The sequence below is a fragment of the Triturus cristatus genome, chromosome 7, assembly GCF_964204655.1.
Source record: "Triturus cristatus chromosome 7, aTriCri1.1, whole genome shotgun sequence".
Classification (NCBI taxonomy): Eukaryota; Metazoa; Chordata; class Amphibia; order Caudata; family Salamandridae; genus Triturus; species Triturus cristatus.
In genome coordinates, this window is record NC_140590.1 from 367,426,483 (window position 1) to 367,439,041 (window position 12,559).

The 12,559-nt window shown below is 48.4% G+C and overlaps 1 protein-coding gene across 3 annotated transcripts in view; it reads right to left on the reverse strand.

Annotated features, from left to right (window-relative positions):
- LOC146809690 (C-Jun-amino-terminal kinase-interacting protein 4-like) overlaps positions 1–12,559 on the reverse strand; it is a 759,065-nt gene that overhangs the window by 568,621 nt on the left and 177,885 nt on the right. For all 3 annotated transcript variants that reach the window (XM_085616533.1, XM_085616532.1, XM_085616534.1), the window contains exon 6: positions 3,584–3,680. In XM_085616533.1, coding sequence (XP_085472659.1) covers positions 3,584–3,680 — 97 coding nt within the window. The remainder of the gene's footprint in view (positions 1–3,583; positions 3,681–12,559) is intronic.

The following is a 12,559-nucleotide window of genomic DNA, read 5'->3' on the forward strand; positions in this document are numbered from 1 at the left end:
GAACCATTGTAAAGCACACTACTCACCCATGGGGGTCTCAAGGCGCTGGGGGGAAGAGGAGGGGGGGTGCTGCTACTGCTCGAATAGCCAGGTCTTCAGAAGTCTTCTGAAGGTTAGCAGGTCCTGGTTCTGCCGTAGGAGGATGGGGAGGGAGTTCCAGGTCTTGGCGGTGAGGTGAGAGAATGATCTGCCGCCGGAGGTTGCTCTTCGGATGCGGGGGACGGTGGAGGGGGCTAGGTTGGCGGAGCGGAGCTGGCGGTTGGGGGTGTAGAAGGTGAGTCGTCTGTTGAGGTAAGCTGGTCCAGAGTTGTGGAGTGCCTTGTGTGCGTGGGTGAGGAGCTTGAAGGTGATCCTCTGGTTGACGGGGAGCCCGTGCAGGTCTCTCAGGTGGGGTGTGATGTGGCTGCGGCGAGGGATGTCGAGGATCAGGCGTGCAGAGGCGGTCTGAATGCTTTGAAGTCGATTCAGGAGTTTGGCCGAGGCTCCTGCGAAGAGGGCGTTTCCGTAGTCCAACCTGCTGCTGACGAGGGCCTGGGTGACCGTTCTTCTTATTTCGGTGGGGATCCACCTGTAGATCTTGCGGAGGGTGTTGAAGCAGGAGGATGAGACAGCGTTGACCTGCTTTGTAATATAGAGAGTAGAGTCGAGGATGAACCCCAGGTTGCGCGCGTGGTCGTGGGTGTTGGTGCTGTTCCCAGTGCGTTCGGCCACCAGGAGTCGTCCCAGGCCAAGGGGGAGGAGCCGAGAATGGGGACTTCCATCTTGTCCCAGTTTAGCTTCAGGCGGCTGTTCTTCATCCACTCGGAGACGGCTTTCATTCCTTTGTGGAGGTTGGTTTTGGCGGTGAGGGGGTCCTTGGTGAGGGAGAGGATCAGCTGGGTGTCGTCGACGTAGGAGATGATGTTGAGGTCATGCAGTAGGGTGACGTGGGTGAGCGGTGCCATGTAGATGTTGAACAATGTTGGGCTGAGGGATGAGCCCTAGGGTACGCCGCAGATGATCTTGGTGGCTTCAGAGCGGAAAGGGGGAGGCAGACGCTCTGGGTTCTGCCGGAAAAGAAGGAGGTGGTCCAGTCCAGAGCCTTGTCTCAGATCCCAGCGTTGTGGAGGCGTGTGGGTAGGGTGTGGTGGCAGACAGTGTCGAAGGCGGCTGACAGGTCCAAGAGGATGAGGGCCGCGGTTTCGCCGTTGTCCAGCAGGGCCCTGATGTTATCAGTGGCGGCGATGAATGCAGTTTCTGTGCTGTGGTTGCTGCGGAACCCGGACTGGGACGGGTCCAGGATGCTGTTCTCCTCGAGGTGGTGGGTCAGTTGTCAGTTGACAGTCTTCTCGATGACCTTCGCCGGGAATGGGAGCAGGGAGATGGGCCGGAATTTCTCGAGGTCCTTATGGTCAGCCTTGGGTTTTTTGAGTAGGGCGTTGATCTCGGCATGCTTCCAGCTCTCCGGGAAGGCCGCTGTCTCGAAGGAGGTGTTGATGGCTTTCCGGAGGTGGGGTGCGATGGTGGTGCTGCCTTTGCTGAAGATGTGGTGTGGGCATGGGTCAGACGGAGATCCGGAGTGGATGGTGTTCAGGACTTTGATGGTGTCGTCGTCGTTTATGTTGGTCCAGGAGAGCAGGGGATCGGTGTGGATGATGGCTGTGGGGACGGAGGTCTCAGTGGCTGTCGGGGCGGTCGTGACGTTGAAGCTGTCGCGGATGTCTGCGATCTTGCGATGGAAGAAGGTGGCAAGGGAGTCGCACAGGTCTAGCGAAGGTGGGATGTCGTTGGTGTTGGAGCTGGGGTTGGAGAGTTACTTCACGATGTTCACATATGAGCCTTAGAACTGCACCACCATGGGTACGCCAAAGCACTGCCTGCCAGACCACGAGGAAACTCAATCTGGTAGGCGGGCGGGTGTGCGGACGGCTTTGGTTGTGTGGGAACGGACCGCTGGAGTGGAGGCCCTCTCCCCAAAATGCCAAAGTCATAATCAGGCCACAAGTGCTTGGTGCAGATAGTAATCACACAGTGCAGGATAAAAGGTGCATAGGCACAAATGTAAAACAGTGGAAAGCGCCTTAGTCGAAAGAACGCATTGTTAACAGCATTTCAACCCATCATCAGCTGAAAGCTCATCCTCCGACGAGTGATATTTGGAGGACAATTATAAGCAGAGAGGATGTGATGTAACGTCCAGATCGGCCGACCATGGAACTTGGGAACACGGTTCAAGTCTCGGCGTTGGTTCAACACCCGGTGACTCTGTGAAAATCACTCCATCTCGTTCCATTTACATTCAGTTTACATTTTGCAATGGTGCTTAGTCAATGAGCCCTTCTCTTCTACAAAACTGCAGCTGGGCCACTGATGGGGAAGACCCCTGACGCATGCTTTTTAATGTGTTGCTAGATCTACCTGCTCTTCACACTAGAACATCCACTGACAAAAGCCCCGAGGCGTGCATGTCTCAGCATCACCTACAGTTAGTGAAAACTGGTAGTACACAGAGGACAGGACCTGGGCTGGCTTTGTGCACCCAGCGCCAGACCTAATTTGGGTTGACCGGGACAGCACCCTGGGCGGAAACAACATTTGGTGTCTGTTGTGAGGGCGGGTGGTTGTCGCGGTGTGACGACAGGAGGTGTAAAGAAGATGGGAGAAGGGCTGAGGGGGTGTTAACAATCACGCTGAGGTACAGTAAGGGCCGATTACAAAGTCTTTACGGGACCTGAGACCAAGCGGGATGGACGAGCTACTGTTTGCATGATAACATTAAGTCAGCCAGATCTCGCGTGTATTTTTCAATTCCGTCTCTGTGTGGCATGAACCAGTGCTTTAAATGGAAGCTCCTGAGAAGTACCGGTACTCCGCCATTAAATCTATTGCAGCTCTGCTGAGAAGTGGCGGTACTCTCTCCCTTTCAAATTAAATAAGTGCAGGTACTCAGTACTGGACGGTACCTGCCCATTTAAAACACTGGCATGAACACCCCTACAAGAGTTAGAATTAGTGGCCTTGCCAAAGCTCGTTTTTTAGCCTCCACAACACTAAAATTCGTCTCGGATCCGGCCACAAGAGGGTAGCAGGTAACATAAATTGCGAAGAGAACCCCGATGTAGTGATTACGTAACTTCTGATTTACATCCACGCAGACACAGAAGCGTGGACGACAGCGTCCACCCACGGTCTAGAGATTCTGCAAACAAATCTCACGAAACTGAGGTTTCTTTTCGCCAGTCGCCAGGGGCGTAATTTGGTCCCCTGCGACGTGGTGAATTTTGTTGCGCGGAGGTGGGTGTAAGGGGGCGGTGTTAGTGGGCCAGCATTGAGCCAATAATATCAGTGAAATATGGGAGGACTCTGGGGCCCCTTATCACATTCTGCATGGGTAGGGCATCTTTTTGCGTTACCACACTACTTTCGCTACATGTATTTGTGACACAAAGAACAAAGGTTTATGTATAAAGCTGGGATGTCATCACCAAAGAGCGTCCATTAAGAACGAACGGCGAACATATGAGAAATGTAATCAAATGTATCAGCAAATTATGAACACGTGTTACAATCTGGATTCGACTGCCCCTCTCGCTAAGAAGCAAACCTTGTCGGTGCTGGGGGACCCTGGGAAGCCGTGGTCAGAGACGCTCTCCGGTGAAGAGGGACACTCCTGGAAGGTGGGCGCCAAGATCTTCTTTTCACTGAGGAGAAAAAGGTAAGAGGTCGTTAACCTGGTAATTAGACACTACGCCAGCCCTCCCTGCCCACCCCACGACAATGACAGGCCGCGGCCCGCCTGCCCACAGGTGCGCCGGCTCCGATTGGCAGCTGGGCCCATGCCCGGTTCTGCCCGGCTGCTCCAATTCAAGGCCTTCTAAAGGGCTCTTTGTGAGGAGACAAGAGCAGCGTTCATCCCAGACCCAGGCATGGCAGCTCGCGGCGCTGACTGGGCCCATTCAACGGATTATCATGGCGTGCTCTGATTAAAGAGACACTACGGTCCTCCCTACCCCCCAGCAAAACAAGTAAGACCTCCTTCGGCATTTATGCATGGAACGCTATTTTGCTGAGATCAGGAAAAGTAAAGGAGTTAAACGATGTGTCAGTCTGCTGGACCTGCGCGTCACATCAACATCTTCAAGTTTACAGCACACACCCAATACACGAGTCACCTCTTCATGAAGGGGGCCAGAATTTATCACGAACCATCCTAATACTGCGGATTCTTGCAGCCCCACATAGAAGAAAACTCAGAGTCGGCCCTGGTGTCATTCAGTCCGAAGACGTACACATATCTGACTCAGCAGGCAAGCAACCCACTCGTTCCCACTAAGAAAGGTATGGGGGTAAACAATTAAGGAGTAAAGAACATTAACGAGGAGTCCCACCAAGAAGACGCAGCACAAGGAGCCCCTAGAAGAAAACACGTGGTGAGATGTTTGTCAGGATGAGGGGAGGGGCCGCCATAAAGGGAGGAAATCAATACATTTTTTCAACTTCTACACATACACATACACCCACCATCAGTGACCAATATTTTAATATTTCCCTTTTTTTTCTTCTATTTTCAAAATATAAAACTATTTGTCATCGAGGTGTACCGAAATTAAGGACGTAATGTGCATTTGCAAACAGAACAATTGAGGGACAGAATGCAGAACAATGTCATACATTCACCCCAGTACAGAGATCTGGGCCTAAATCCATCGTTGTTTTGCCCCCCATGCCATTCCAGTTTGAACCCAGCCATATGCAAATCAGTCTTGACCCTGCACCCAATGGGAACTGTCCAGCCCGAACTGCCAGGCCAGGTCCTTCCTGGACTGGAAACAAGCATCCTAGGACCGGTTTCGGGGTTTCAGCCCTCATCAGCCAGGATAGCTTGAATTTCAGCGCTCCATCCATCTCCTTGAGTAATGTGTATTTGGCATAAGTTCAGCGAAAACCTGGCCATTCGGCCACTTCCTTTTAGATGCTTCTCTTCGAAATAAAATGGCAGACTTCACAGATGTTTTACTTAAACTGTGCCATGTTAGCATTTTATTTTATGGGCTTAAATATTTAAGCTCTGCTGGCAATGGAAGAAATAAAAAGCTTAAAAATGAAAAATGACGATTTTCACTCTTTTAGTGATTGCCTTTAGAAGACATCGAAATGTATTCACCTATATTCGACTTTAACCAAACACTTGACTACTCATCCATACTTCAACAAGCTGCCCAATAACCTCGAGCCTACTTACTCAGTGCCTGAGCTGAGGCTGTGGCTGCACACAGACCATGCACCGTCGGCAAATGTAGCTCTCAGGGGTTGGGCCCCAGTGAGACACCAGAACATGCTGCTACTTGCAGTTTCTCACATCACAAGTTTCTACTCAATTTTAAAGTCTGTATCGCGTTGCATAAGCGATCCCCCTACTCATGTTCCCAGCTCTTTCTCGTTCCTCTGAGGATCTCAGCTATTCAGCAACTGCTGTGAAATGAACACTCCACACATTAATGATTGAATGCATTTACTCAGAGCTAGGGTGCTTATCCATCGGTAGGAGAGTATGGGGGCCTGAAGCAAACAACAAATGTGCAGCGGCCCAACTCAAGCTACTACTCACCCATGATACACACCACTATGTGGTTGTAGGAGGATATCGGTATCAGCGAAGCCTCTTCATTTGTCGAATGCCTCGGCACAGTTCACCAAGAATCCTGTAGCCTTTGTAGTGGCAGAGTATGAAGTGGTAATAACATGCAGCACGCCATATGTAGAAAGTGTTCGGAATAAGTGGATATGAAGAAGACACATGAAAGTATGTACAGCTCTGGCTTATTAGATTCAAGGGAAAACAAAGGGAGAATTATTTTATTTGCTTGGTCTTGCCCAATATTATCAGATGCACACTCCCATGGAAATGTGCAGGCGGGGTATCCATAACAGAATATGACATATTACTCTTACTGGGTGATTGTGTGTGTCTGGAAAGGGAGACAAATTGATCATTTGTATACATTGACAACCTCTCCTTATAAAACCGTGGAGGCCAGTCCGCAAAGCGGGGCTAAGTGAGCCAATATGTGATACAGCCCAGGCCATGAATGGAGGGCTCGCACGAAATGAAATCGCTGGTAGAAAGTATAGGTCGGGTGCTGTCCCTGCCCCTCCACCACCTAGTCAAGTGTGCAAACCACCAAACAAATGCTGGGGTTTCAAAGTTCAAATATGGCACACAAAGCGCCAATCAATGATATGCAGAGACTCCAAACATAAGGACCAATGGGCAGTCGGGGACGACAGATGTGAGGCGCATCGGGGCACTGTGCCGATCACACTAAAAGGCAAGGAAGAGCCATTGGTGTTGGAACCAGTGTAAGAATTTGACAACGCCTGGAGTTTGGCACCATGAACTGCCAGCCGTCTGCTCAGCACACAAAGGATGGAAGAGGAGGAGCTGGGGATGCCAAGACTGAGGACGGCTAGCCTCAGGGTGCGACAAACCCGGCTCCAGCAAGAAGAAGCACCAACGACCTGTAGCTACAACAAATTAAGTAAGGATCACCAACTGCATTGGTGATGCAATCTTATTCTTGTGGGCCACCTAGGGAGGGCAGATCCTCGCACAGTGTTGGTGAGCAGCAAGGATTGTTACACCGGAAGCAGTGGCAGACATGAAAGCCACACAAGTCACCCCATCCATGATTCACATAGCAGTCTTGTTTAGAACAACATACAGGTTTGCTAGGTTTCTCTAGGTGCCGCCCGAGCTAGGGTCCAAAATCAACAGCTACCCACATTGGAAAAAAGGTCAGTTTTCAGTGGAAAAAATGTGATGCATCACAAAAACGAGGTACCATTTTTATCGGAAAGCATATGGGAACAAAAAGTAGTACAACAGTTGTTATTAACAATTGGATTCTGTGCCTGGGTTCGATTGCTATATCAGGGCCTAAAAGTTCAAGTACGCGTTAATGGCTCGGTATCGCGAATATTCGCACTTCACCAAGGCTGTCCGCTCTCTCCAATGCTTTTTGCCCTGGCGCTGGAGCCACTGGCGGCATGGATCCGGCAAGACCCTATAATCAGGGGCATAGATGTTGGAGGGGGATGGGAAGAGCGCATATCACTGTATGCTGACGATGTGCTGCTCTGTGCGCATGATCCCAGACAAACATTCCACAGAATAATACATATACTCTGCACCTTTGGTACCTACTCGGGGTATCAGATAAATTGGTATGATAAGTCCCTCATCTTTGGGCTTGCGGGTACTCTCCCACCTCTCACGACAGAGTGTGCAGCTTTAACGATTCAAGACCAATTTAAATACCTGGGTATGTGGATCACAAAAACGGCTGAAGACTTCCTAAACTTAAATCTGTATCCTAACGAGGCTGCGCAGTGACATAAAACCCTGGCGTAACCTACCGATTTCCCTAATGGCAAGAGCGACATTCAAGATGATGGCTCTGCCGTGGCTGCTCTATGTCCTACAAAACAACCCGTACAAAGTTCTGGAATCCTTTTTTAAAAATATACAGGGGGAACAACGCACTCTCCTATGGGAGGGAGGCAGACCCCGAATAGCACTGCGCAAATTGCAGCCCGGAGTATACAACAGTGGCTTAGCGGTCCCGGACATTCGGAGCTATTACCTAGCTTCTCAATTAATAAACATTAATTGGTGGGTCTTTGAGCCACAGACGGAATCAGCATACGGGATTGACAGATACATGATGGGAAGCGGTGGACACTTAGCGGCCCTCTATCGGAAACAGCAAAGGAATTAACTGCCACCACACACATACAAGGTCGTTAGAGCATGGCGAACCACGAACAGGCTATTGGAGTGGGAGTCCAGGCTAACCCAGCAGACACCACTTTGGGAGAGCCATGGGTGTGTGGGGCGCCTGCAGGGATTCCGTAAATGGAGCCTGATAGGCCTGAACACTCTTGGGGGATGTGTGGCGGGGCGGGAAAATGCTGACCTTCGCAGAACTTAAACACGATTATCAACTGTCTGACACAGAACACTTCCACTGTATACAGCTGCAACAGGCCATGCACCACAGCATATCGGAAGGAGAATCTGTACCGGAATACTCCCCACCTTGAGATTGGGAGACTGACCTGGGCTTGATAGAGGACAATGATTGACAGGAAGCAATCCAGAGTCCCAGGGAAATTGCCAGTAGGGCATGATTCAAGCTGGTTCAGCTGAGAATACTACAAAGGTTTTACACCACCCAGACGTTATAACATAAACAAGGCTGGGCAGACTCAGAACTTTGCATCAGGGGCTGCAGGGAGGTAGGCATATTGTTTCATATCATCTGGGAATGCCCTGTAGCACAACAATACTGGAATTGAATTACCCAACTGATGTCTGAGGTCCTCGGTACACAAATATCCCTCGACGCTCGTTGGCACTTGCTGGGCATAACTGGCGAAACTCACTGGCCGCATCATGTGAAGACCTGGCTAGCTCTAGCCTCTGGTGTGGCAAAACGTAACATCGCTAGACTATGGCGTGCACAAGAAAGAGGGACGCTTAATGCTTGGAAGCGAGAACTCGACTGGTGTTGCCTGGCTGAAAAATCTGTCTATCAGAGATGGGGATGCTCCAATGAGTGGGAGAAGATATGGAATGCATGGGACAAGTACAGATCCTTGACACAAATAAACACGGCTGAGGGAAATAATGGTACAACATAGTAAACAACTGAAGGAGGTATGGATCCTTCCCCCAGGAAAATGACATGCAACAATGTACCCCCGATCTGCATTATAGATGTACACCGTGTTAACTATTTGTTATGTTGGGATGTTTACATGTTTGTTTATTTAATAAAAATATTTTTTTATAAACCATTTGGATTCTGCTGCATTTGTGCCTTCCAGATGTAGGACAATGTGTAAGAAAGAATACATTCAGAAAAATGCCAGCTGAATCGCATGCCAGTATGGGTACCCACAAATTCAGAGATCTACAAATAACCTACTGCTCGTGAACCCAATATCTTGTGCCTATTTCAAAAATAGATAGGTTTCCCTGATACTCATTTTTAACTACATATTTCACCATATGAAATGGTCCATACTCTTATATACAATCTAAAACCATTGTACAGTGCAGCTCAGTTGTTGGCTCTGTGCGCCCCAGGTTCTTGGTAAACCTACAAACCCTATATATAATTGCAACCAGAAGGGTCTAGCAGATGTAACTGTATATTGCTTTTGTGAATCGGCCATTGTGACAATGGCCTCATTTTCTTCAATTTTTGTTTATTTCACCAGTTTGTTTCTTTGGGAAAACCTTGAGGGAGCTATACTTATGAGGCCTTGAGGAATTCAGAATTGTGTCTACTTTTCAGAAATCTATAGCTTTCATGGATCACCTATGGGTCTGACAGTGGTTTCCACCACAAACTGGATCTAGGTTGAAAACACAACAAATAGGAAACATGGGCTACCTCTTGGAAAAATTCCAAAACTGTGGTAAAAAAATAAATATATATATATATTGTTTTTTTGATTCAGCTTTGCATGTTCCTGAAAACAGGGAAGATGGTGACTTTAGCAAGGCAAACTGTTTGTTGATGCCATTTGCAAGTAAAAAGAGAGGGTTACTTTCTAAAAAAAACAAAAAAACTCAAAACGTAGCTATATTTTGCCTACTTTCTCGGTCCTCTCCAGAGGAATAACACAAACTATGGGTACCTGCAGAATCCCCTGTATGTTGGAAAAAAGGATACAAATGTGGTGTGGAAATCTTATGTAGACAGAACATTATGGAGGCCTAAGCGCAAACTACCCTCAAATATCCCAAAAAGGGATGAGCATATGGGAGAGGGATGGGAGGGGGGGGTCTGGGGGAGGGGAGGGTGGAAGATACAGCAGGTAAGGTATTAACAGTAAAAGTCCGTATTCAGTGTAGAAGCACCAGGCAAGAAGATGAAACACCCCAATTATATCCTTGAAATTTGAGCAGAATGAATGCTCCTGGGGCCTAGCCTGATAGTTTAGAAACCTATTCGGTGCATGTGGTGGGGCGTCACTCCACCATGGAATGCAACAAGAAATGAGCAGGAGAAAAGAAATAGGCCCATAATAGAAAACAGCAACAAGAAAGAGGTCACAGGAAAGGATCCAGAGGCTCACAAATTCCATACAGCAGACATACCAATATACATAAATAAACTTGGAGGAATGCTCGACACCTACCACAACAGAGCGGATGACATGCTACTGCTTGAAGGATTTAAAAGTCCATGTGATGGAGTGATGACTGCAAGGTTTACCAAGAACCTGAGATCAGCAGCATAGCACTCATGAGTTGTGGCACATAAAACACAGAAGGAAAGTGGGCCTGGGTGCTTAGAGGGCCCATTTGAAACCCCGCCCCCTTTTAGGATCTAGTAATAACTTCCAGAAAGAGAGTGTTAATTATACTATTTGTCAGGAGCTATGCATGGTGGCCTACGCGTGCATTGATGAGGCCATAGAGCTGGCCAGGGCAAAAGGAAATGTGTATTAGTGGCTAAGGTTGACATCAAATTTGTATTCAGATTGTTGCCCGTTCACCCCAACAGCTTTCACTTACTAGGCTTCCAATCTAAAGACCAATATTACTTTGACAAGTGCATGCCTATGGGCTGTGTAATAGCATGCGCTTCAGCCCATTCCTGGAATGAGCCCTTCACAAACAACTCCCGGAGGGGGAAAGCTACAATACTTCCCACCTGTAGGAGTACCTCCACAGATCAATGCACCAAAGTTCTACACAAATTCAATGAACTGACGGCATCCTTCTGGATCATGCTGGCGCAACATAAAACAGTGGGACCGACATTCACACTGGTATTTCTAGGTCTATACCTGGACTCTATTAGCGGCACATCCAGAATCTCACATGACAATTAAGTAGTAATAAAAAGCAGCAAAAGGATGATGCTGGGAAGATAAAAGGCAGAATTAAAAGAAATCCAGAACTAAGTGGGCCATTTGAACTTTGCCACTAGGGTGATACCAGCAGGGAGAGGTTTCGCAAGAAGGCTAGCACAAGTCATGGAAGGTCTTCAGAAGAAGTGTCACCACGTGAGACTGTTAGCCAGAGTGAAACAGAGTTTAATGATGTGGCATTTATTCCTTTCACACATTAATGCCATCATAATCTGGAGGGAGAGATGGGTGACATCAAGGCAAACTGAACTCTTCACAGACACAGCAGGCAGCCAGGGCTTTGAGGCAATATTAATGAACACCTGGTACGAATCAGAAGGACGGCTATCACTTTTTTGAGCTATTCTCAATGCCCTTTCTCGCTTCCAAATGGACAAGTTTAGCGATCCAGGCCCCCCCCCCCCCCCCCCCCCCCCCCCCACTAAGTGAAACCAACTATGACCCCGATCCTGGAAGAGTTATAGAACCTGGCAAACCAGACTTGTCCCAACTAATAGAGCAAGCACTAGCTCCAGGGACAGCAAAGAAATACAGCAGTGATTTGAGGAGCGTGAAGAAAGTGACAACCACATATGATTTTAAAGCCACATAAAGCAGCGCCACAGCAGTCGAGAGCTTTATGGGATGGGCTCATGCACACAACAAGTACAATTCTCAGGCACACCTAGCGACAGTGACCCATATGCCAAAACTAGAAGCGGGTCACGATCGCCAGGACATAAAAACAGCCATTAAAGGCTGTAGAGGACTCAAGTAAAGAAAGAGGACCACCTTCTGACAGACTTAGAGAAGCTGGGTGTATTATTGGCTGCCGCGGAACAGGGACAGCCTCAGAGTTTGAAGATATGCTGTTCAAGACTGCTTTCGCCTTAGCATTACCTGAAGTACTTAAGAGTGAGAGAACTGGTGGCACCTGTAAAGGATGTAGTGGGAGACGCATTCTTACAAATTGGAGTCATAGCAATGAATGATGTGGTGGTTGAGTTGAGTTGACTCTGAAGTGATCTAAGACGGATCAGTTGAACAAGTGCCCAAAAGTCAAGTTAATATGCTTGAAAAACCACAAAAAGTGCCCAGTCTGCCTGTTGAAGATGTACATGGGGGCGGGGAGTGCGGCCTTTGTTCGTTCATGCGGACGGCTCATATCTCATCAAATTTCAGTTTACACCAGTATGTGTAAAGCACTAGCAGGGGCAGGGCTACAGTCACACCAAATCGGCTTACACTCATTTCTCATTGGGGCGGTGACAACAGTAGCGCAGATAGGTATGCAGCAAGAGGAGTGATGGCAGTGGGCAGATGGCAATACAAAGACTTAATACAGCTTTAGATAATATAGAGAAAATATGCTGTTCCACCTGTACCTCCCCAAATGGGTTAGCCTCCAATAGTTGGTGTCGATGAGGTATACTGTGCTAGTCTTAAACATTACAGGGTAGTTCATATCGAACAAGGTCTGACTGATTGACCGCACGTATATAGCCAGGGCATGAAATTGGGTGCGCAGCGGCACCCAGGATGGAGTACTGTTTATTGGAACACAACTATCCAATGGTACAGCGTCCAAGGAATGAAGTGGGGGCAAGTCGTGCAAACAATGGAGAGGACTGTGATAGTAACCTTACCACCG